Raw genomic sequence first — 25,994 nt, forward strand, 5'->3', positions numbered from 1 at the left:
TAGATCCGTTATGATGCAAACTATGATGCAAGAAAACACTAAAATGAGATTCTAATTTACATGTTCTCATATAGTGGTATTAATATACAAGTTTAAAGTTTTAAGCAAACAATTACAGCTGCTTATAAGGAATTATACAGGCTTATGTACAAATGGGGTTTGTATTGTGTAGACCATATAAAACCAATTAAAAGCATTTATCAATCATTATCAGTACAGGATTCAAACTAATTCTTATACAGTATTTTTGTAGGAAGCTTCCTTCCTTCAAGTGTTTAATATTGAATATATTTAATTTTACTTATTTTATTGTTTTTCCAGTCTATTTTCATTTGGCTTGAGGCCTCAATACATCCCTTTCTGATTTGGTCCAGACCAAGAGATCCAAAAAACACACCTTTAGGTTTCAAAGTGACTGTGGTTATGTGCTTATGATTGAAGTACCATAAGCAGTTAGTTGTATACACACTTGTTCTGCTACATGGAGCTGTTTGCCTACTTAATCAAGTGTATATTTAAAAAATAAATAAAATAAAATACAAATTCGCGCCTCTCTACACCTCACTTTATTTTAAAGCAACTGATGCCTGTTCATATTCAGCTTGTCTTGCCAATTTGACATAAATTTCTTTCAAGATCAATAACCCACTATCAATATGATCAGCTTTTAAGTCTTACCTTGTTTATAGCTGCCTGCATTCCCAGGTAAGAAAAGCACAGGGGCTCCAGTAAGCTTTAGCCCGCGTGTCTCCTGGGCATAAAGACCCTCACCATACAGGTAGAGTCCATATGCTGGGTACTGGCGTGCCACACGTTGGGGAAGCTGGATACGCTGCTCAAAGACACACAAACACAGTTTATAAATAAAAACTGTTTGTACACAAAAAAAGTTAATAATAACAAATAAATACTGATTCTGGTAAAATCCCATTCCTGTTTACTTGACTGAAAAGTTTTGACATTTTCATTTATGTAATATTTTCAGCCTGGATGGGTTTTGGAAAAGAGCACCTAATCATTCATTCTAATATCTTTAACCACTAATCCAGTTCAGGGTTGTGGTGAGTCCGGTGCCTACTCAGAATCACTGGGCACAAGGCAGGAACACACCATAAACGGGGCCAACATAGATCCGCACTCATTTACATATTCACTCATGCCAACGCACAAAACTGAGTAGCCAGTCTAACCCACCACCCCTGGACCCTGGAGAGGTGTGACAGCGACATGTTGCAGTACTACCTGTTGACAGCAACACTACTGAGCCAATCTTTATATTCAATGATCAGACTGAATCTGTATATCAGGTCTAGAACTGGTTACCAGTGTGGGGGCAATGTGGTGGTATTATGCTGAACGAGTTTTATCATCATTTACAATAAATTTGTGAAAATATATTGGATCAAACCTGTACTTAAAGTCTCCCTCTGTGCATCAATTAAGAATAGAAACAGAAACAGACTTCCCTCCCCTCCCCAAATTGACAGAACTGGTTTCTTATGTTTGTAAGACATGAGACCATGTTTGGGGCTTTGAATTTTCAAATTAGGAGCACTCAGTCATATTGTTAATTGCTGGTTTCAAGCATGATACATCTTGTAACAAAGATCACATACACATTTATTTCATTTGCAAAGACAACACACCTAGTCCTATCTAAGTGAATTTATCCCATTTATATACAAACAAGTGAATATTATATATTGTGGAGGATTGCCATTATTAACCCTAAACCAATTTTACAACCTGTTATTACCCTTAATGTATCGACTAAAATTGTGGGAACCAGCAGATAAACAGTGCGGTCTTTAAACCGATTTTGGTCCCCACAGTGTCACATATTAATGGTGTGCATACGTTATATAAATATATACTTATTATAGGCCACAAATACACACAGACAAAAACAAACATCTGTAATTTTACAAATATTTCCGCTTCCTCATGTTTTAGCTGGAATGAATAGTTTGGATCAACAGGGGCAGTGACGAATCCAGTTAAATCGAAAGCTTCAAATAAGGAGTCTTGTTTTAACTGATTGTACATGAACCGGTTTCACGGCTCTGGAGAGATTCGTTCCCCCGTAGTATTCTTTTCCCGCCCGGTTACTCACTCGGTACTCCGGCTGCTCGAACATGAAGCTCATGCTGCAGCGGTTCTCCTCGAAGCCGAACAGCAGCTCACGGAGCCCCGCCAGTAGCAGCACGAGCGTGCACGTGTGAAACGCATACACAGCAAGGTCCATCTCCCCACGACGACGACGACTCAGTGTTTTCCCCACATTTCCTCCATCTTCAGCCTCGCATTAAAATACACACCCTAGAGCTCCACGCCAATGAACGCTGACGGACAGCGCCGCCAGCCAATCAACTGGCGGTCGGGGTGTTTGAGTCCGACCAATAAGAAAAGAAGTTAGGAAGGGCCTCAGCCAATCATGACGGAGGTTATAATTTAAAGTCGTAGGTACAGCTGCTTTTTTTATTGTGGGGGTGGGTGTCTAATTAGTCAGTTTAACTATATCAGTGGAGCAAGCGTTTATTTTACCACCATAATCATAAGCCTTAGCTGCAGCTATTTGCTTCGAACTGTACTGTCCCAAGACACTCAAAGAGCAGGCTGCTTCAAGAAAAACAGGGTGATAAAGTTATTGGAACTTTTGAGCAAGTCTTTCGGGGTTCAGGAAAGTGGCAAAGGGATGAACGGCAAGGACTGCCTTCGTATTCACAAATACATCTTCAAAAATAAGCTACGTGAATACAACACGATAATAAGCAAAACACTGCAATCTTATTTCTCTAGCATCATCCACAATAACATTAACAACAGCAAAATCCTTTTTCGCCTTCAGACCTAAAACTCACCCACATCAATGGCCCCTGAATTGGTATCAACTGAGAGATGTAATGAGTTTGCATGCTTATTTAACACTAAAATTCAAAACATCAGACGAGTATACACCTTAGTTAAAAAGTAGAGTTCAGTACTGTTAATCATTAAATTTTAATTGACAAAGTCATCTCAAACCATCCACTTGCAATATTGACATATTACCAACCAAATATTTTAAAGAATGTTTCACACTATAGCACCAGACTCCAGATTTTAAATACCCCACTGGTGTCAGGGGGTTTTCAAAGCTCACTAAAACCTACAGCTTTAAAGCCTCTTGTAAAAAAGATAAATATTAAATCTCAGAAAAGAAACTACAGACCAATAAATTTACCATTCATTAGCCAAATCAGAGATTTTTTTTCAAGCAAATCAGTAGTGTCTTGTCCATAAACAGCAGCCTAAACAAATTCCAATCTGAGTTCTGGGCTAATCACAGCACTGAGACAGCTCTAATTAAGATCATTAATGACATTCGGTTAAATGTAGAGACTAGAAAGGTATCACTTCTATTACTTCTTAATCTCAGTGCTGACCATATCATTTTTATAGACAGATTCGCAAAAACAGGGTTGGACTCTCAGGAACAGTCCTAAAGTGGTTTGTTTCACACCTAGAAAGCAGGAACTACTTTTTAGAAATAGAAAATAATATTTCTGAGAATGTGCCAGTGACCTGTGATGTCCCCCAGGGTTCTATTCCTGGTTCACTTCTATTGTATTTATACATGATTCCCCTTGGCCAGATTCTACAAGACAATGAGCTGTCTTATCACATCTATGCAGATGATACTCAGATTTACTTGGCCCTGTCCCCAAATGACTCTGGTCCAGTTGATTCACTGTGTTGAACACATCATTAACTGGACGGGACACAACGTTCTGCAGCTAAATGAAGATAAAACAGAGATTATTCTATTTGGTTACAGCAATGAGAGACACAGATTGGCTGCATATCTGGACTCGTGAGCCCTCAAATCTAAAGAACTGACAAACAACCTTGGTGTATAAATTGACTCAGATCTTAGTTTTAGTGTCATGTTAACGCGGTTACTAGATCAGCATGATACCCTCTTAAGAATATCATTAAGGTTAGAGATTTTCTGATTAAACCAGAGCTGGAGAAACATATCCATGCTTTTATTTCTATCAGGACTCACTACAGTAATGCTCTCTTAACTGGACTTCCAAAAAAGACCATTAAACAGCTTCAGCTGAGTCAAAATGCAGCTGCCAGAGTTCTCACTAGGAGCAAAAGAAGAGATCACATCACTCCCATTCTCAAATCCTTACATTGAATAATAGACTTTAAGGTGATATTACTGGTCTATAAATGACTTAATGGTATAGGACCAGCATATTTATCGGATCTGATATAGAGATATGAGCTGAGCTGAGCTGTCAGGTCATTAGGAACTAGTCAATTAGCTACTATGCCCCCTTTAAATGGAACCAGATTTTTTTTTAATTAAGACTCAAAACATTCCTGTTTGAGCAGGCTTATAGCTCACTTTAAAATACTCTTCACTTTTTATTCTATAACAGCACTTTTTTTGCATAATTTTAATTGTTAGAATAATTTTAATCATGTTTTCTTTTACTCTTTTTATGTATTTTCTTATATTGCATTATTTAAATTACTTTTATGATTTTTATTCTTGCTTTTAAATTTTTTTTTTTACTGTTTCATTTGACTCTGTAAAGCAATTGTAAAAAGTTGCCCTATAAATAAACTTGCCTTGACAAATTTGTCAATAGTGTGAGATTTACATGAGCCTATGTCACAATACCCAGTTCCAAGTTGTTGGCTAAAGCCTTCTGCATTTGGTTCGGGACCAGTGGAACCATGAAGTACATTCCAGTAACTTTGGGATGTGTTGGAGTGGTGTTTGTGATCCAAAACTAACTAAAACTAGTCAAACCTCAGTACTTAACCTCACTAATGCTTTTGTAGGAATATTCCATCATCTAAGTCTTCTCAGATAAATCAGGATACTTATTGACTGTGGGTCACCGTATAAGAAATATATACATTTATTTCAGAAAAACCTCACACAAGTTTGCACCTGATTAATATTATAATTTCCATTACCTGCAATCCATAACAGTTTAATTTGTTGAACAACACTGTTTTCAGGCCTTTTTTTGTATGCAAATCTACTTAGGTTTAAAATAAAAACTGAAAAAAGGCAACAATAAAAACACAAAGATGATTTAGGTGTAAAGGAACAGGACCATTTATAAATCTAATAATGAAATGAGCTTATATTCACCATAAGTCTTAAGAGGGGACTAAAGCTCTGGGCTGTAGAGCAGTGGAACTGTGTTCTCTGGAGTGACAGAACAACATACCCAGTATGTCTTGGAACTGGGGTGGATTTTTGGATTCAGAAGTTCTGTTTTAACATTACCAATGCTGTTGTGGCTGAATTCAATCAAATGCTGACAGTAAAGTTCCCACACAGAGTGTAAAGCTGAAAATGCTCCCTATTAATAGCCTTAATTCCAGAAGAATTGTTGGACATGCTAGTGTCCGGCAGTTGATGTGGTGTTTGTGATCCAGGACTAATCATCCAACATAAGTATACCTGACCTCCTAATGCTCTGGAGGCTGAACACCAACAAAACCTTAAAGACATGTTAAAGACATCTACTGTAAAGTCTCCCCTGAAAACTAGAAGCTCTTACTGCAGCAAAGGATAAATATATCCATTAATATGAAGAAATGTTGAATGAGCAGGTATTCCCGTATTTTGGACATATAGTGTAATAGGTTTTAATTGCTTTAACAGTTATAAAGAAACAACAAATCCAAAGTCACTGGGTCAAATTAATAAGTATTAATTTGTTTTTACGTTCCTAAATGACTTTAGCTAACAACAGGACAACAATAAAATAAACGGAATCCACATCTTTTCAGTCCAACAGTTTAGAGTGCTCTATTCTGGTGATGGTCCAGTCTGGGGTCACTCCTTGGGTAAACTCCCTTTGGAATCTGCGGAGACAAAGGAGACATTCCTCACTGATAGTTTCGCTGGCACTGTTTCTTCTCCAAATTTTTCATTTTGTCATAATTTATTTATGTCCATAGTTATTACAGTTCCCTCCAGAACGAATGCCACTTTTACACTACAGACTATTACAAAATATGATATTAAATAGACGTTTTACATAAACGTATCACTAAAATATATATATTTTTAGACTATAAGCTATTTTTTACATTTAAAAACAAAATAACTTGATCCAAAATTATTTTTATTATTATTTCAAAATAATACCTTCCTGAATACTCATTAATTCAGTCACTGTAACTGCTACTTCAGTTCAGAGTCTTGCTTTTCAGAAGCGAGGTAGAAACACACCCTGGATGGCACGCCAGTCTGTCACAGGGCACCACACACTCACACCTATCGACACTTTGAGTCGCTACAGTCACACCTATCTACACTGAGTCGCTTACAGTGTGTTTTTGGACCGTGGGAGGAAGCTGCCGCACCCAGAGGGAAGCCACACAAACAAAGACGGAAAACACCGAACTCCTCACTACCCGGAGAGGGACTCGAATCCACAACCCCAGGAGCTATATGTCAGGTTGTGCTCACGGAATATTACGATTATTATAATCAATTGTTTTTTGGGCAGCACAATGGAGCAGAATGTAGTGTTGCTGTCAAACAACTCCAGGGTCTTGGGGTTTTGGGTTTGACTGTCTGTAAGGAGTTTGGTGTGTTCTCCCTGTGTTCACATGGGTTTCCTCCAGGTGCTCTGGTTTTCTCCCCCAAAAACCCACCAAGGAAGCACTCAACCGGATAAGTGGTTATAGATAATGAATATCATATTAACATGCCACAATGCACTTACATTTACTAGTATTTCCATACTCACTCATAATTAGCTGTGAGCAATCTCTTGCTCTCAGGCTTTTCACCATCTCCACCAATGGCTACCTGGAAAACTCGAGCTCCTTCCATACTATCCTCTGGTAAATGAGCACTGGTCAAATACCAGAAGCGCATTAAAATACTGACGAATTTCCTCCCTAAGGTGAAGCAGACAGATGTTTTATCACTCCAAGCAAGCAATGTTTAAATGGATCTATATTGCAGCATTTATAAACTGAATTTTATTTAGGATTAATTGTTTTTCCCCCAACTAGATGGGGAAAAACATATAGAAGTTTGACATATATATTGTTAATTTAACCACTTAAATAGATTTATGTCAAGAATAAATGGTCAACAGTATGCATAGCTAATGATTATGATTATGCAATATATGTTTGTGGGCGGCACAGTGTCGCAGGAGGTAGTGTCGCAGGCACACAGCTCCAGGGGCATGGAGGTTGTGGGTTCGATTCCAGCTCCGGGTGACTGTCTGTGAGGAGTTGGTGTGTTCTCCCCGTGTCCACGTGGGTTTCCTCCGGGTGCTCCGGTTTCCTCCCACAGTCCAAAAACACACGTTGCAGGTGGATTGGCGACTCGAAAGTGTCCGTAGGTGTGAGTGTGTGTGTGTCTGTGTTGCCCTGTGAAGGACTGGCGTCCCCTCCAGGGTGTATTCCCGCCTTGCGCCTGATGATTCCAGGTAGGCTCTGGACCCCCCGCGACCCTAAATTGGATAAGCGGTTACAGATAACGGATGGAATATATGTTTATACATATCCATAGATGTCATACAGTTTCACAAGCAAGCATTTGAGATAAATTTCATCTAATGATTGTTCTTCATGCTGGATGTATCAGATGTTGTACCTAAACATGCCTAAGTATGAAAAGCATAAAGTATGGCACAGCTTCAGTGGTATATTTATTGTAGAGAGATGGAAAGAAACAAACACATTTTCATTGATTTTCACACTCATGCTCCCTACTGTTTTGCCTTTATGCATTTTGCTATAATTAATATGAAATACATATAGTCAGTGTCTATTTTGTATCTCCCTTTTTACATGCTTGGTACAGGTGCATCTCAATAAATTAGAATATCATGAATTTTGGGTCTTCGTTGGTTGTAAGCCATAATCATCAACATTAAAAAAAAATAAACACTTGAAATAGATCACTCTGTTTTTTATGAATCTATATAATATATATATTTCACATTTTGAATTGAATTACTGAAATTAACTTTTTGATGATATTCTAATTTATTGTATATACAATATCATCTGTTTTGGCAGATTTCAATATAAAATTTAAATGAAAATCCACAAAATAACTAAGAATACTGTTCCTTTAGATTAAGAATTTTTTCTGTCTTATTTAGCATACATATACAAACATATATATATACACACATAAGTTGGCATACATAGTAGGGAACAAAATTAGAGAAAATTTCAAAATCACAGCTTATCCCAGTAAGCCTTAAAGTTTGAACATGACTAAATAGGACATAGATTAATCATATTTCATTCATATTCTGTAACAGCTTAATCCTGTTCAAGATCTCAGAGTATGTCGACAGCGTACACCGGATAATTGGGTGCAAGCATGGAACATCACTAGTACATCACAGGGCATCACTCATTCACTCAGTCACTAATGCACTCACATCTGTGGACAATTTTAATTACCCAATACAAGTGTCAACGGGTGTATTTGGATTGTGGGATGGAAATGAAATGTATTTTTTACCCAAATATTTAGAAAATGCAAGGCGTTCTCTAATTTTGATCTCGGCGAAAATATTACTCAAGGACAGAGTTAGCCATTACTGAGAAAAACATACTGATGTGTGTGACAATGATCAATTCTCTCACCATTGTCATCATAGTAAATGCCCACATCCCCTGGAGTTGTGTACATAATCTCATCTGGATCAGCTGACAGAGCTCTCTTGTGACTCAGTGGAAGATCAGCGCATTTATCCTTTAGTTTCCCTATTAGCTATGACAGGGAGAAATACACTTAATAAACTTAACACAAACAACACTAAACTCACATATTATTGCCTGTAACAATACTTACATCTTTAGCGACTAGGCCTTCGAGTGCATCAAACTGACACTGAGACAGCAGACAAGATACATGTGAGAAAGCCTGTAATAAAAATACATTTTATTACAAAAAATTAGCCTGGCAATTTAGACATAAAGAAATCTAATTTATTCTCTGTTTATTTAACCTTATTGTTATTGTAATTTATGATGGTTTCTAGTATATTCAAACAAACCAAACTTAAGGAAGTCTAGATAAATTATATAAATAGATACACAATATGTCCTAAACACCTCCTCTTCAATGGGATAAACAGAGAGTTTGCCCTCCATTGCTGCATTACAAACTTCTACACTTCTGTGTATGCTTTAAACACGCATAAACACATCCTAAAGATACTGGATTGTACTCAATCATTCTTGAGGTAAATATCTCTCTAGCCTACGCTTGGCAGTATGTCTTTAAGGCTCACATAAATTTGTACAGCTCTTGTTCCACTTCATGCTTTTTTTTATGGAAATTTCACTGTACAAGCACAGTGTACAGAAATTAATAGCTATGTCCACAATAACCAGTAGGGCTATGAGCATTGTTGATGGCAAATAGCTCCAATGCTCTGGGATCCTGGGTTCAATCCTCGCCTTTGGGACATGGTCGGTGAGGAGTTTGGAGTGTTCTCTCAGTGTCTGTGTGGGCTTCTTCTGAGAAATCCAATTTCTTCCCACAGGCCATATATAAATGTTGGTAGGTGAAGTCACTAAGTGAAAACTCCACAGGTGCGAGTGTATGAGTAACAGAATGCGTTCGATGCAAGGGACTGCTGCCCTGTCCAGGGATTTCTGCCTTGGGTCCATTAATTCTGACTAAGCTCTGGACCAACATTAGCTCTGTTTTAATTTTAAAAAATACACTGAATAATCACAAAAACTCCCACTTCATGTCTTAACTGGCATGTCTTTACTACAGAGAATTTAAAATGTATGTAAAATTCTAGACGACTGAAACACTGAATGTCGCATCTTAAAGTAGTTGAAAGTTAAAAAATGTCCTAACTTTTATGTATTGTACATATCTACATGTATCAAGATTCCCCTTAATGTATTGTGCAAAGGTATAAACAAAAGAACCCTGATTCAACTTTCTTGTTTCCTACACTCCTCTAAAAGTTACATAGTACTGTTTCTGCAGAGCTGAGCCCCAGAGGCCCTATTCTCCCTAATATAGGTCAAAGAAGCATCACAATGATTTTGAAGCTGTAATTGCAAGGTAAATATTCTGTGTAGTGTCCTTTATAAATGCTTTGGCACAATGCTGCAATAATCACTAAGGCTGAACATAACTGCAGAATGATCCCCAGAAAAGTCATTCATTTGAGATAAATGATTAAATTCTGCACAGACACAACGTTCTCTAGATTTCATCACAAAAGCTCTGCTTTTCAGCTCCCGTAAAAAGGTAAAACGAATTATTCTCACCTGTCTCGCCCCCTGGGTGAACTCCTCAATGTTGAATTCTTTGTCGAAATAAGTCCTGATGAGAAAGTAATAAATTCGAGTGCGGAACCACACGAAAGGGTTGGGGATTCCCACCACAACAACCTTCTGATACTGTCTGCCCCCTTCTCCATCAGAGCTGTAAAATCGCCCTCCACAAATAACCGCTGATAAAGGAGACAGACGTTTATTCAGTGGCTGATTTTGTACAAGTTTATTAAACTTAATATAAGAGTTTATAACCGTTAGAGGCCTCCTGCAGCTCCATCTAATTAAGGGGAACGCCATCTTTCCTGCCTCGCTGACGTCGGTGCTCTATTTCAAAATGAGGCCGCCTAGTGCTATACCCTACGCCCTACGCCCTAAAGCCTACAATCTACTACTACTACTACAAACATTCGCGCTCAAAACTTCTAAATGCAGAGAACATTTTTTTACCTTGAAATTACAGCTTAAGAATGTTCCATTGAGCTGTAATAGGGAGAATATAGTATTTGTCATAGCTTAATCCGGGCTCAGCACTGCAGAAACTGCACTATGTAACTTTTGCAGGAGGATAGGAAACCACCGCCTCCTTCCCCTTCCCCATTCATTTTAGTACAGTGCTGTAAATTTTATTTACAGTAGGGTTGCCCCAGGAGCAAAAATAAATAAATAAATAAATAAATAAATCTTACATGTGTTCCTTTAACTTGCTACTCTGTAATCTGTTATGCTAATGAAGTATGTTTAAGCACTGTAAATGATCAAAATCTTTGAAGTTACATTAGCAGAACTAACTATAAAGTAGCATTCATTCATTCATTATCTGTAACCGCTTATCCAATTCAGGGTCGCGGTGGGTCCAGAGCCTACCTGGAATCATCAAGGGAATACACCCTGGTTGGGGCGCCAGTCCTTCACAGGGAAACACACACAGTCACACTTTCACTCACACCTACGGACACTTTTGAGTCGCCAATCCACCTACCAACGTGTGTTTTTGGACTGTGGGAGGAAACCGGAGCACCCAGAGGAAACCCACGCGGACACGGGGAGAACACACCAACTCCTCACAGACAGTCACCCAGAGCGGGAATCAAACCCACAACCTCCAGGTCCCTAGAGCTGTGTGACTGCAACACTACCTGCCGCGGCACCGTGCCGCCCTATAAAGTAGCATGTTAATTAAAAATGTTAGTCTTGCCCAATGACTGTCTTTAGATGTGAGGGTGTGTCAGACATTGTCAGACAGCGTTTTTAAAGAGTTTTGAGAAACTTTTCAAAGACTTCCATTGTATGTTAGCCTGAGGGGAGTCTGTTTGAATCAGAACGAAAAAAGGGCACTTGCTCTAGTGCGAATGGAGCTGTTACCGCCGAGTGAAGCGCATCCCAAAAGCCGTCCTTCAGTAAAAGAAGTCCGACTATAAATGTTTTTAGTGGTGTATATATATATATGTGTGTGTGTGTGTGTGTGCTGATTTCTGAATGTTTTAATTTATAACGATATAGCTTGTGTACCACAACTGCATTTAGGTTATAAACTAAAACGAGAATTAGGACGTTTTAAAAAAACTATACAGGATATGCTTCGGGGAGGAAACACCAAAATTTACGAGTGAGGCAAGGAATGTAAAGTCAGGAGAAGTTCACAGAGGTTTAAATTTTAATAAGTAGATGTCTATGGAAAAGCAGAAAAAAATCGACGTGCCTGTCTTCTCTGCTGTGGACAAAGAGCTTTTCGCAAAAGAGATCTATCCACTGGTATAAACCTAATGTTTAGTAAAGTCAATATAAAGTCTTTTTTTTGTGTCTGGAATAAGGAGTCAGTGATGGTGATTTATATTCTCTTTGTGCGTTTTCCAGAGAAAGCCTACAGTTCTTAAAGGAGTTCCTTTAGGACCATGTGTGGAGAAATGGACTGTGGAATACCTGGCAAAAATGGGAGGCGATAAAGAAGTCAAAATTCATGTGTCTACTGTGCCTCAGATGGACTTCTTACATAAAAATTTTATCTACAGGTAATTTAAGCACAGAAGTGAATAATGAATAACAATTATCTCGTTTGAATGTATACTATTAATGTCCCCCTCTGGTCACCATTTAGTCCCTTCTCACCTCCTTTGATTCCATTATATATTTAGAAGTTAGTTACAAGAAAATGGGGAAAAACATTTGCCTTAAAAGGGGCTACGTCTTTGCCTTCATTCGGTATGTGTGAATATATGAATATGCAATTTGTCCCTGCCTATATATAATAGTACGTTTATTAATAATATTGCATTAAACCATTAATAATTAATACTTCTTGAAACAATAGTGAGCTCCAATACTATTATTTTATCTTCTCCTTTTTATTTATTTTTTTTTTTATTGTTGTTTTATTCATAAATAAAACCAAAAAATGTTTTTAATTGAAAATTCTTCAAATCATTTGAAATTTTCAGGCAATGAAAATCAAGCTTTTAAACTCAGACATATCATGAACAAAATAAGCAGCTGGCTGAGTATTTTTGTTTTGAAAATGTGTGTCCGATTTACACCCTTAGATAGATTCAGAAAGCCAGGATTTGTTTAATCGTAAACCTAAAGAACCAATCATCTTTACCAATAGCTCTATCTGCTTGGGAGTGGCAAATGGGTTATAAATAGAGTTAATAAACCTTTAATATGAGTATTCTTATTTTGGTATTTGTATTGATATGATCAATTACAGTGTAACTGTAGAACCAGTGTTGATTAACTGTGATTTACCATTTAAAATCCCCATTATTCACATGTGTTAATTAAATCTGGAAACTCTATCTATATGTGTTTTAGGACTTTAACCTTTAATGAGTTTGTTCAGAGAGCTGCATCCACAGAACACACAGAGTTTTTCATCACCAAGGTTGGTCACTTTGGTTTCTCACTGATTACAGTAAATGCAGACAAGACTATGCTGTGTGCAATGTCTGTGTGATTTATCATTTCATGTGAGTCTTGGAATGTCTGTAAGGTCATATCACAGGCCATAGATACATAGAGACAATCGTTGTCCACACTCAGGAAGGAGCTACAATCAAATCCCTAAAGCATGTCATGAAAGATTTTAACATCTTTGTCATGAATGGTTCTGGTGCACTGTTCTCAACAGGATGAAAGTTACTACTTGCGGTCACTTGGAGAAGATGCTCGCAAGGTAATGTTGACTTTGGTATTATGAACAAGATCTGTCAATAATTTTCATGATTTTTAATTGATCACCTGTGGATCTTAGGAGCCGGCTGATTTGAGTAAACAATTTCCAGAACTGTCTGCGGATTTCCAAATTCCTCCATTCTTTGAGCCTGAACAGTTTTTCTCTAGTGTTTTCCGCATCAGTTCACCTGGACTTCAGCTTTGGACACATTATGATGTGAGTACAACCTCATTAGCACTCACTCAACATTTTAGATTACTGAGCTAGTGAATTTGATAATTGTAGCTTACTAGCTCCTTATTGGATGCTGTATGGCTGCACTGTATATTTCTGCAATGTTTCTGAGTTTAGTAGTACAGCACTCCCTCATTACTCTGTGTTGTGTTTTTTTTTTTTTGCTAACAGTATGATTTATTCATTTATTCATTGTCTGTAACTGCTTATCCAGTTCAGGGGCACAGTGTGTCCGGCGCCTAGGTGGGAACACACCCTGGAGGGGATAACAGTCCTTCAACACGCACTCACACATTCACTCACACACTTATACCTATGGACAATTTTGAGTCGCCAATCCACCTACCAACGTGTTTTTGGACCATGGGAGGAAACCAGAGCACCTGGAGGATACCTACGCAGACAAAGGGAGAACATGAAAAGTGGGATTGGAACCCAAAATCCCAGTGCTGGAAGGCAAACATGCTAAATTTGTGGTTTCTACGTTGCAAATGTAGCCATGTTTTGGGTTTTCAGTTATTTATTTATTTATTTTTTTTTGTTTTTTATTTTTTACCTAAATTATCCTATTGCCGCAAGCACTGTAAGAGCAAAGTACATATATATATTCCAAACTCTTTTTCAGTCTATTTCATTTTATCACTCAGGTAATGGACAACCTTCTGGCTCAGGTGACAGGGAGAAAGCGTGTTGTTCTCTATAGCCCCCAAGATGCTCTGCATTTGTACCTGGCAGGTAAGGGTTAGGTTTTGTTTCTAGTTAATCTCTAAACAGAAATGACAAAGTTAATTTTGAAACTTGCAGATATAATTACATTAATTTTTATAAAAGTGTCTAATCTCTGTTTTGGATAAATGGAAATACATATAGAACTGTCAGGATCATGAAACATCAGCTGACGATATATTTTCAAACATCATATACAGTTAGTCGTTTACTTGTATGTTTTTATCTGTTTTGTCTGTATTATCTACAGTAGTGTAACAGTGCACATAGTGACACTATTATGATGAAGAATGTTACATTATTAAACAGTTTAATTACATATGTTCAAAATAATTGTGAACATAAAACTAAACCTAAAAGCAAATTATCTACTACATTTGGAGTAAAGAGAAATATGCTTTATTTCTTCAAGAAAACCCTTATGTAATTTTATTTGTTATGTTATTTCAAATGTGCCCAAAATATTAAGGGATCTGTACATTAAAACTGTAAATTAATTAATAAATTAAAACAAAATAAATGTGATTGCTTCTATTTTTAATCCAGGTGATAAGTCAGAGGTGTTAGACATTGATTTTCCAGATTTGGAGCAGTTCCCAGAATTCGTGAAAGCACTTCGCTATGAATGCATTCTAGAACCAGGAGACTTGCTCTTCATCCCAGGTTAGTGACCAGTGTCCTGTGTTCTTTCTGCCAAATTAAAATTGACATTTTTTTCAAGAAATAAGATCTACACAGTGTTCCACTTGTTCCAGAATTATTCCATCAGCCAAAACATTCTTTGCTTTTACATATTACAGTGGAGCTGAGGCTGTGACACTGTGCCTAATGCACGCAGCACAATATCCACCAATATAAATATAAAGTCCATGTAGGACTGAATTATTAATGTATTTCATATGAAAATCACATTTTAAATGATGGGCGGCACGGTGGCGCAGCAGGTAGTGTCGCAGTCACACAGCTCCAGGGGCCTGGAGGTTGTGGGTTCGATTCCCGCTCCGGGTGACTGTCTGTGAGGAGTTGGTGTGTTCTCCCCGTGTCCGCGTGGGTTTCCTCCGGGTGCTCCGATTTCCTCCCACAGTCCAAAAACACACGTTGCAGGTGGATTGGCGACTCGAAAGTGTCCGTAGGTGTGAGTGTGTGAGTGAATGTGTGTGTGTCTGTGTTGCCCTGTGAAGGACTGGCGTCCCCTCCAGGGTGTATTCCCGCCTTGCGCCCAATGATTCCAGGTAGGCTCTGGACCCCCCGCGACCCTAAAATTGGATAAGCGGTTACAGATAATGGATGGATGGATGGATTTTAAATGACTCAGTTTTTACATGTAGCTTCTATTATTCGATTTTATCATGTTTTAATTGGGGGAATTTTCTTATTTATCCCATAGCTACTGAAATTTAAATTAGCACAGAAATTCTGTCATTGAGGTTTCAGTGGAAGCTGGACATTTTGAATTACAAGAAAGGCCAGTAGCTTTATTGTATAGAAAATCAATTAGTTTTTTATCCAAAATATATTGCCCAAATTGTTTAGCTGTACTTCCATATGTGTTACCCTGAAACCTATTTTTGTAATAAATATATAGATTAATTATGCATTATTGACTATATAATTTGCATATGGTAGCCCTCTGTGAAATTGGAAGAATGAAAATGATTTCTGTGTATTTGTTAATCTGTGCCTAAAAATATGTTGACAATTGAACATGATTGGGAAACTCTCATGTGGAGTGGTGTATAGTTGTTTATGTATATGTAATGTTTTCCAGCTCTGTGGTTCCATAACACTTTGGCTCTTGAATTTGGAGTTGGTGTAAATGTATTCTGGCGCCACCTGCCATTGGAAAGCTATGATAAGAAAGATCCCTATGGGAATAAGGACCCCCTGGCAGCATCTCGGGCTCTGCAGGCTGTGGAGAGAGCACTGGGCGTGTTGGAGGAGCTGCCAGATGATTATCAGGACTTTTATGCCCGCCGCATGGTGCTGCGCATCCAAAGCAAGGCATATACTTCCCAACTGACAGAAAGAGTGCAGGGAAAGTGACCATTAACTTGGTCTAATGTTACAGAAGCACAAATGGAAATGCAGACTATTTGAGATTAAAAGAGCTCTCCTGCATTATTCTCCCAAATCTCTGCTTGTTCCATCTGTATCATACCATCAGACAAAAAAAAAAAATCCCAGTACTTAGTAAAGGACAAAAATAAAACACTCTTAAAAGCCATAACAACACAAGACATAGTATAAGATAATGTCTATAATAATAATAATAATAATAATAATAATAATGATAATAATAATACATTTTATTTGTAACATAGGTAAATTTTTATGAGGAAAAAAAATAAAAGAAAATTTGAAAATATCAGAGGTTAATTAAGAGTCATACATACTTCTAAACAAATGTTTTGAGTCCTTTTTTTTAAATTCTCACTCCTATGTGGTGTTCTCAGATGGTCAGGATATGCATTGCATAGACGAGGGGCAGCAGAACAGAAGGCCTGGTCACCCATGGAGCTGAGCTTAGGTCTGTTGGGTAGAAGGTGATTTAAGATTGTAGAATGGAAAGATCTTGATGAGGTTAGTGTGGTGAGCTGTTCTTTATGGTAGAAAGAGGCATTGGCATAGATGCACGGTGAGGAAGAAGGGAAATCTTCTATTGGATGCAGGCAGAGACAGGGAGCCAGTGAAGAGAAGGGAAAATGGAGCTAATGTGCTCATATTTTCACATTCTCATCAGGACCCTAGCAGAGCTCTTCTGAATACATTGTAATCTCTGAAGACTCTTGCTAGTGTCAGAAATTCTGCAAGAAGGGTCAGGAGACTGGAGTTCACCATTGACTGGAGTTTATTTACACATACATAGATAGGATCATGTAGGACAGCTGATGTGTGTACAGCTGAGTGATCGCAGTCTAACACAGGATGATCTGAAGTTTGGAGACTGGAGGTTCACCTTCTGAGGTTTCTTCACATGCATGCAGAAAAGCACAGGCACAGCTTATTCATCAGTTTTTCACCAGTTCAGTCTATAGCCAGTTCATTCTGTTCCTTGTCCAGTCTAAAACCAAATAGGAGGAGGGCCTTATATACATTGGATATGTGGGGTAAGGGAATAGGAGGAAGAAGAGGAATTTGAGGAGGGGTAAGGCGGATGAATATAAGAGGGAGATACAGATGGAGAGGAAAGGTAGAAGAAGGAAAGGAGAGTTTAAGGGTAAAAGACATAGTTTCTCTCACTAAGAATGCCAATGAGAAGTACATTGCCATAGTCTAGTCTGGAGAAGACAAAGGCAGCTTTTCGGCATCTGGAGGTGGAGGTGTTTGATATGGACTTCAGAGGTGTTTGATATGGGCTTCAAATGTGTAAAAGATTAGTAACTGATGTGGAGAGTTGAATTTTGTGTCTGCATCTGATGTGGTGTCCAACCAGAATGGCTTCTGTTTTGACACTGAAAATTGTTTCATCCACACCCTTCACTCCTCCAGACAAGCAGTGAGTACTGATAATGAGGTTAATGATGATGGTAAATCTGCAGAGGAGTGTGAGTCAATTTTCACATAAAGTTGAATGTCATCAGCATAAAAATTGAAAGAAAATCCATAATTAATAATGACACAGCCAAAGGGGAGCATGTATAAATGAAAAGGATGTGGTCAAGGACTGAGCCCTGTGGAACTCCGCTGGTCACATTGTCTGGGATGTTTTATTTCCAAAGAAAACTTTGTTCTGTTAGTCAGATACAACTGGAACCACATCAAAGCAGTGTTACTGGTATGATATAACCGAATGATCAGCAGTGTCAAATGCAGCAGATAAATCAATGTCCTACCAGTGAAATAAATGAAATTTGAATGATGGCTTGAAGGTTCCTTTACAACATTGACATCTCTTTTTATCTTTAAACGATTTTCTCACTCATACAACTCATTCAAATATGGTTTATTAAGTGGTTAATGGTTAATTAATGGTTTACAGATTTCCAGTTTTGTGTTTTGACCAATTAATTTGTTAAGGTGTTCTACAAAAATTGTTGTTTCCCTACAAAGCTTACTGGTGGAATTTAAGCTTAAATACAGTGGATTTTCACTTTTGAATTGTTATCTGTTGTAATTAATTGCATCCTACAACTGTTAATTTTATGTGCTTGACAGATTGAAATTGGGTCCCAGAACAGGAGAACCAAAACTTTGCCCTGCTGATCTACAAAAAAAATAAAAGACCATAAATAAATCACTTTTTTTCATTGTCCTGTATCAGGTGAGCATCCCTGAAGTACTTAAAAATAAATCGCTCAGAACCAGATAAAGTGTCCTTTATAAAATGGCATTCAGCAACTTACCTAATTATTTTAATTGGTAATTTTAGTGAATGACTTACAATAATCCCATACAAAATTACCAATTAGGTTTATTTTTGTACAAATAAATTTACACTCTTAGAAAATAAGGGACCAGAAAGTACTGTCACTTGAATGGTACCCTTCTTGTGACTAGGATGGTACCCTTGAGCACATCTTGAGTATGTTTAGCTGGATGATTAGTTCTGGATCACAAACACTAACACGGATCAGTTCACAGTTTTTGAATGTTGCTCTATCACCTCAGAAAATGCAGTTAGGGTCCTGTACAGCTGCTTCAGGGCGTCATATTTGCTTTCATTGTTTCCTTTAGAGATTACATAAGCTGTGTATGCATAACTGAACATGTGTCCACTATGGCTGCCCCGAAACCAACATGGTAACGCCACTAGATGGCACTATGATGTTAGAGCCTGTGCTGTGTACTGTTTTGCTCCCACTGAGAACATACATTGCCAATGAGACCATGTGAGAGGCCTTGAAAAGGGGAGGCTGGGAGTCAAAGGGAGGAGAGATGGAAAAGAAGAGAAAAGGAGAGTGTAAGAAGACTGAAATAACTTTGGAATGAACAAGCACGGATGAAGCAAAAGGAGGCAGCGTTGCAGATTCACTCCCCAGTACTACATTTCTAATGGATATTTCATATATGGTGAGTTTTACTTCTTAACCTTTAGTCTCACATCTCTTTTTGTTGTGCCTCTGGATTCCCAGGGGACACTTTTCACAGCTTAGATACACTTTAAACTTTTGAAAGAAGCCAGCTTGTCTTAAATTGGCTCTATAGTATGTATTTCTTTAAAAGTAACCAAATGTATGCATCTTATACTAATTCATGACATATCTATGAAAAATGTGAACATTTTCTGATCCCCTTAAATATGTAGCAATGGAGAGCAGGTTTGACAGAACTCAAAGTTGGCAAGTGAGACATATAAAGAGAGGAGACAGCTGGGGTGTGTGAGAGAATGATATGATTACAGAGTGGGTGAAAATGGGAGTGTAACTGTGTTTAGTGTGGGTGCTGCTGATGTTGCAATTTCAATTTTCTTGGAGCACAGCCTGACTTCTCTCCTTTTGTGGCAGAGTAAATGGTTAAATATTTTACTTATTGTAATATTTACAATGTGATATTAACAAATCTGGATTTTATTTGAGACTCTGCACCCTAACTGGTACTTCATTGAATTATATTACTTTTTAAAAACAAATATTTTGCTAGCCCACCTAAAAAAATTGAGTGTCAATTTACTTCCATAAATCCTGGTATTGAGTGGCCACTACATGTTTATAAATAAGCAAATGAATAATTATCTGAACACTTATATAAAAAAAACGTATCTCATAATGGTTAACTCAAGGATCATATATTGTTTAGCAAGATATCACTTCGACTGATCAAAGTGTATAACTGCTCATATCAGCCAAATTCAATAGAAATAATCTACCTTAGTAAGACTAAGAAATTTCTGATTGAGTGACATTACTATTAACACCATATGTGCTTTAGGTCCAAATGTTTATAGACAGTCCTATAATTAGTGAATTTTGTTACTTTAAATTGTACCCGATTTGGATTAATTCAGTTGTGCAGGAACAGGGTGTATATTTTCCAAAGGAGTAAATGAAATGTAATGGGATGCTTTGAAGCAGCTGAATATGAGCTTATGGTCATTATGTTTAGTAATTAATAGAGCTGGACGATATGGCCAAAATATATATCACAATATATTTCTTAATTTCAGTTAATGCAATGTAATTCCACTATTGTTATGAACAACATAAAAGCCACAGAAAAACTGCAAAGAAAAAATAAGAAACATAACATCACACTCAATCATTAACTCTTGGCTTTTTCAATATTAACATTTTTAATCTAACTTTAAAATTGAGGGCAATAGATTGATGAAAGCGCCCTGCATTTAATGTCAGTCAGTGAGAGATGTTGTACATAATATACATTGAAATGTATTTTAAAATCATATCATTGTGAATGAAACATTTTATATTGTGATATTTACTGATACTAAATTAAATTCTAGTTCTAGTTCTTTTCTAGTGGCTGAATACTCTCAATTCCTTACAAAAATCTAGTTTAAAGCTTTCAGGATAAGTATAACATGAGCTTATGCCTGCAAATGAGCAATAAAGAGTAGGTAATGTAACTAGAACAGTGTTTTATTCTTGTAACTATTATTTCTTCTGTTTCTGCTAAAGATGTTTAAAGTATATACCCTTCATTTTAATATGGATGGTCTGTAGATGCTGTATTATTTCCCATGTTTCACCATTTGAGCTGCCACCTTTTCCAAGTGTAGGAACTGGCAAACTTGTTTCCTCAAGGGTACACATTAGCTTTTATTAAGATTATATAAGCTAGAAGGTTGTAAAGGATTCTTTGAGACCACTGTCATGTCACTTTCTCCCAGACCAGCTAAGTACATTTTGTCCTTCTGTAGGGCCTTGGCCTACAAAGGAATTTCTGTCTTCTTCCGAAAGTTTTAGGAGATTGGGAGGGGAAAGAGGTGTGAATGTTTTTTTCTGCCAGAGAAAAGAGGCCATGTTTTGATTTTTTTCTTAGGCATATAAACAAGGCTGACCGCAACCAGTCCAAAGAGTTTAACAGGTGGCCTGCATCCCGTCTAGTGTCATATTTGTCATATATATATAGAAAACTGATCGCCTAGATTTTCCATGCCTTCAATTTCCTCTGCTGACATGGAAAGTGCAATAAAACCTGTCAACTGAACAGATGATGTTTTTTTTTAAACACTTCTAGTTTGTGATTTAACAGTAAAGTGTTCTTTATATAAAATAATAACCAATTTACAACAAAGACATCTGTATTTATTGCATTCTTTTTGAGCAGTTATCTTGAACATATAAAAACAGAAAAGGCATAAAGTTCCTCAGTTTTCATGATTTGCCAAAAGTGCATGCATATTCCTCTGACATATACCCACATGGGGCACACTGAAATGTGAGAGATGTGTGATTAGATAACTTCTGCTGTTCATAATTCAATACAATGTTGTCTAGATCTGAACAGTTCGTAAAAAGTTTTGAAATTAACATGCTTGTGAGATGTTTATGTTGCATGGTGTTACATGGAATTACTATTATTTATAGATTCTTTGATTAAGTTGTTTATTGTGTATTTTTGGTAGGTTATAAGTGCCCCAGTAAGCTGGATCTAATGAAATCCCTGATCCTTTTTGTTTTCAGGCAATCCACTAAAACATTCAGACAGATTTGTATTAGATTGTTCTGGAACAAGCTTGTAACTCACTCACTCACATTAATTCAATCCCTCACACTTACTAAATGTTCCAGAAGGGGTGCTATTCAGTACTTAGAATCAAGGACACAGTGGGTAAAGCTTAAATTAAATGTAGCTTTACCAGAAAATAATTAAGGAATAGGGGTCTGGGGAACTTATTTTAGGATTAAGGATCTGTCTGGTAACAAACCTTAAAAGGTGGTTTCTCCCTTTATATATTGGGTGTAGTTATGGGCTACATTAGTTTCCTTCCAGTGGAAAATCTCCATTCAAACTCCTGTGGAATCTAGTACTAGACATGATATTTTCCCTGACATTTTCTTCATTTCCAGCAGATGCAGAGTCCTCTCTGGATCAGGATGTAGGCCTTCATAGGTGTGAAAATGCCATCTTCTTGCTTGCAGCCTCTCCTGTGTGTCCTGCTCCCTTTACACTTTGCAAGAGCAGAAGGTCAATATTACCTTCATCCCAACATCACCCTGCTGTTCGACAGTTCCAGCCACGGTGACAGTTTGCGCAACTGCAGCTGTGTGACAGCAGTGCACCAATGTGAAGAGAAGGTAGCGAACCAGCTGTGTAGCTGTAGCACTGTTTCTCGCTCATCGCTGATCCCTGCTGGCCTGAGGTGGGAAGGAAGCTGGACAAGCGGAAATATAACAGTGTGGGCACACAAACCTTGGGTGCTGACAGAGCTCTTGAACCACAGCCAATTTCCAGAGCTCCAGATATTTCTATGTGCCCCCATCCTGCCTACTGGAACTGCTCAGTATCTTACTCTTGTGGGTCTGAGGAGACTTCAGGTGTACACTTCCAACAGAGTGTTACGGCACAAGGACCAGTACCTGAATATAGGCTCCGCAGGTGGAATTGATATGCAGGACACTGGCCTCAGTGTCACCTTCCTGGATGTAGGGTCACTGCCTGGGGTCTGGCATTTGAAGGCCTACAGTGTGGTTGGGCCCCCACTCAATATGCTCAAGCAACACTTTCCTAACCTCACCATCAATATACAAAGCAGTGACCTGGAAAATATTCACAAGCCATCAATATTAACTTTTATTTACTAAACCAGTTACAGGCCTTACAGAGCTAACTGGTCAAGGGACTTTTAACTCCCCTTTTAAAAATAATTTAAATGAACAAATTTCAATTCAATAATAATAATAATAATAATAAATGGAATTTTTAAAGCGCTTTTCAGTAACCCAAAGACGCTGTTACAATCAGATGAACACATAAAGACAATCACATCCATAACACTACATAACATACAATGATACAAAACAGGAACAAGGTTAAAAAAAAAATAAAAAAAAATAAAAAAAAATTGATTGGGTCACTCCTGGGGATGAACAAGACCTTAATTAATTTAGTATCTCTGATACATTCAAGATTCTAGATATTAGAATACTAAATATTACATGCTAAAAGGAATAATTAGAGAAAATGGCTGATATCTCCTTTACTTTAATATTTGGGAAACAAACCTAATTGACATAGCTTCTCCCCATTGCAGCTGTTGTCATTCAGATATTTTGCTACTTTAGTTTTGCACTAGAGCTACAAGGCTAATGTAGCTAACATGTCTAAACTACTTTATTGTTTTGTTGATCCAAAACAATCTTTTTCAAAATATTGCATTTTAGGGCATTATGTATGGGTCCATTAGTCCTTATTTTTTAACACATTGCCAAGTAGAGCTGCTGAATTCAGTTGAAGTAGAAAAATGAAAACTGAGAAAAAAAGAAAATTTTAGACAATGAATACAGGTAAAAAATATGTTATACAATGTCACCATATGACTGCTGATGACTTATACACTTCCTTTAAATGAATTCTCAAAACCCACAAAAGTCACATGATTTATTAGTAAATGCAGCTGTCTGACAATTGATCGGTTCCTTGTTCCATGTGGCTGTTGATTCAGTGATTCAAACTCCAGGAAGATCAGCATTTTCTGCAGATTATATTTGTACACACTTTTTGGGAAATATAAAAAGAGCAACCCTTATTGATTAGAGAACAACAAGTCTATTTATTAGCAGCGTGTTTCAGCACATAGTCCTCAGGGATAACAGAACAAGCAATCAGCCCAGTTTGTGTACATGGGAAATATTGTTAAACTAACCCACCATGCCTAAAGTCAGCCAGTTGTTAGTACATATTTAGTAATGGCTTAAGTTATCAGATTAAATGAAGAAATCTAAAATACCTGCCTCAAATACCATACACAGCAAAGAACCTTAAATGAAATATCAAATTAATAGTGAAGAAGATTTCTAGATTTAGTGTCATAAATGATCATTTCATTTCTGAATGTATGAAATTTTTTAATTAATTTAAGGATCATTTTTTTCTGGAAATGTATAATGCTAGTCCATTTATTTAATTTAGATATACAAAGATTTTCTAACTGCAGATTTTCTGAAAAATACAAATATGTAACAAAATTTTCAGCTGTTGCTACTGATGCATACAAAACATTTTGTTCATTTTATCTACAGTAACTCATTATATAGTTTTAATGTACTGTTTTGCAGTGAAACATTCATTCATTCATTCATTCATTATCTGTAACCACTTATCCAGTTCAGGGTCGCTGTGGGTCCAGAGCCTACATGGAGTCATTGGGCGCAAGGCAGGAATACACCCTGGAGGGGGCGCCAGTCCTTCACAGGGCAACACACACACTCACACATTCACACCTATGGACACTTTTGAGTCACCAATCCACCTACCAACGTGTGTTTTTGGACTGTGGGAGGAAACCGGAGCACCCGGAGGAAACCCACGCGGACACAGAGAGAACACACCAAACTCCTCACAGACAGTCACCCGGAGCGGGAATCGAACCCACAACCTCCAGGCCCCTGGAGCTGTGTGACTGCGACACTACCTGCTCACTACAATTTTCAATTGTCATATCCTATATTTCAAATATTTTGTCAACTAAAAAGAGAAAAATATATACTGTACATGACACACATGAGTTTTTGCCTAGATATTTGACTTGAGGTAATTACTTTAAATAAATCACTACAGCATATTATTTAACCTTGGATAACATCTTGGTATTGCCAAAGTATTTAAAATACTCAGTGACCTCTAAATTAGCATTCACACCTGTTTAATGTGGAAGTTGTTTTGTTGATAAAATGATAGAGATGATGAAATAAAAATAGTTTTTCTGATACAATGACTCAATTTTTTTTTAATAAGGACTTCATGGCTGTATATATCATGGCTGCTTTTGCAACTGAAGCATATAGACAGCAGAATAAGTAAGTCTATAGGCTAAAAGAACCAGATAAAGCGTGTCCTCCATATTACTATGGGATAAATACAGAATCTCTTTAGGCTGTATTTTGTTATCTAAAACAGAGTGTGTGTGAAGGCTGGTTTATTTATGTCTCTTTATTTATGTACATCAAAATGTGTCTTCCACATTTAACCCATCTGTGGCAGTGAACACACACACACACGCTAGTGCACTAGGGGCTGTGAACACACACCCACAGTATCGGGCTGCTAGCCCTGGTGCCCGGGGAGCATTTTGAGGATTCAGTGTTTTGCTCAAGGGCACTTCAGCAATGGATGTTCCCGCCGGTTTGATTCCCAGGAGGGAACCGGCGACCTTTCAGTACTAGGCCTTTTCGTCTAACCATTAGGCCAACACTGCCCCCTGTTATATATTTACAAAAATAATTAAATCTGCTAAACTTATTTATTTATTTTTATAGTGGAAGAACAAAATATTATTTATGACAATCTCAAATAAGTAAAAGCTATGATCAAGGAGGTTTAAAAGCCAGCCGCTATAAAACTCTTCTTGAGATGTTCAGGGTTAAATGGCTGAGAGATTGTTTTGCCGATCCACAGTCACTTTGGTATCATATACTACCTTAAAAATATTTTG

General features: G+C 37.4%; 4 protein-coding genes across 9 annotated transcripts in view; 2 read left to right on the forward strand and 2 right to left on the reverse strand.

Moving 5' to 3' along the window:
- pgap1 (post-GPI attachment to proteins inositol deacylase 1) overlaps positions 1-2,356 on the reverse strand; it is a 34,117-nt gene extending 31,761 nt beyond the window's left edge. The window contains exons 1-2 of the mRNA XM_066686955.1: positions 2,114-2,356; positions 679-832 (exon numbers count right to left, since the gene is read on the reverse strand). Coding sequence (XP_066543052.1) covers positions 679-832; positions 2,114-2,245 — 286 coding nt within the window. The 5' untranslated portion in view covers positions 2,246-2,356. The remainder of the gene's footprint in view (positions 1-678; positions 833-2,113) is intronic.
- A 2,587-nt stretch (positions 2,357-4,943) lies between these two features.
- On the reverse strand, positions 4,944-11,315 carry maip1 (matrix AAA peptidase interacting protein 1). Of its 3 annotated transcripts, none has more exons than XM_066686992.1 (6): positions 11,176-11,315; positions 10,303-10,487; positions 8,858-8,929; positions 8,650-8,776; positions 6,777-6,930; positions 4,944-5,883 (listed from the first exon to the last, which is right to left on the reverse strand). In XM_066686992.1, exons 1-6 carry the CDS (start codon positions 11,183-11,185, stop codon positions 5,805-5,807), a joined length of 627 nt encoding a protein of 208 aa, XP_066543089.1. In that variant the 5' UTR covers positions 11,186-11,315; the 3' UTR covers positions 4,944-5,804. The 3 variants fall into 3 exon arrangements, with proteins under 3 accessions (XP_066543089.1, XP_066543088.1, XP_066543087.1); XM_066686991.1 differs by lacking the exon at positions 11,176-11,315 and adding an exon at positions 10,564-10,609; XM_066686990.1 differs by lacking the exon at positions 11,176-11,315 and having other exon boundaries at positions 10,303-10,797.
- Positions 11,306-16,697, forward strand: tyw5 (tRNA-yW synthesizing protein 5). 3 transcript variants are annotated; one of them, XM_066686989.1, is made up of 8 exons: positions 11,306-11,417; positions 12,166-12,320; positions 13,120-13,189; positions 13,436-13,480; positions 13,559-13,696; positions 14,362-14,449; positions 14,987-15,103; positions 16,209-16,697. In XM_066686989.1, the coding sequence occupies exons 2-8, from the start codon at positions 12,241-12,243 to the stop codon at positions 16,481-16,483; spliced, it is 813 nt and encodes a 270-aa protein (XP_066543086.1). In that variant the 5' UTR covers positions 11,306-11,417; positions 12,166-12,240; the 3' UTR covers positions 16,484-16,697. The 3 variants fall into 3 exon arrangements, with proteins under 3 accessions (XP_066543086.1, XP_066543085.1, XP_066543084.1); XM_066686988.1 differs by lacking the exon at positions 11,306-11,417 and adding an exon at positions 11,466-11,495; XM_066686987.1 differs by lacking the exon at positions 11,306-11,417 and adding an exon at positions 11,719-12,063.
- A 2,618-nt stretch (positions 16,698-19,315) lies between these two features.
- Positions 19,316-25,237, forward strand: LOC136711032 (exosomal polycystin-1-interacting protein-like). 2 transcript variants are annotated; one of them, XM_066686995.1, is made up of 2 exons: positions 19,316-19,450; positions 22,414-25,237. In XM_066686995.1, the coding sequence occupies exon 2, from the start codon at positions 22,462-22,464 to the stop codon at positions 23,143-23,145; it is 684 nt and encodes a 227-aa protein (XP_066543092.1). In that variant the 5' UTR covers positions 19,316-19,450; positions 22,414-22,461; the 3' UTR covers positions 23,146-25,237. The 2 variants fall into 2 exon arrangements, with proteins under 2 accessions (XP_066543092.1, XP_066543090.1); XM_066686993.1 differs by having other exon boundaries at positions 19,321-19,450; positions 22,411-25,237.
- The last annotated feature ends 757 nt before the right edge of the window (positions 25,238-25,994 follow it).

This window comes from Hoplias malabaricus, chromosome 12 (assembly GCF_029633855.1).
Source record: "Hoplias malabaricus isolate fHopMal1 chromosome 12, fHopMal1.hap1, whole genome shotgun sequence".
Classification (NCBI taxonomy): Eukaryota; Metazoa; Chordata; class Actinopteri; order Characiformes; family Erythrinidae; genus Hoplias; species Hoplias malabaricus.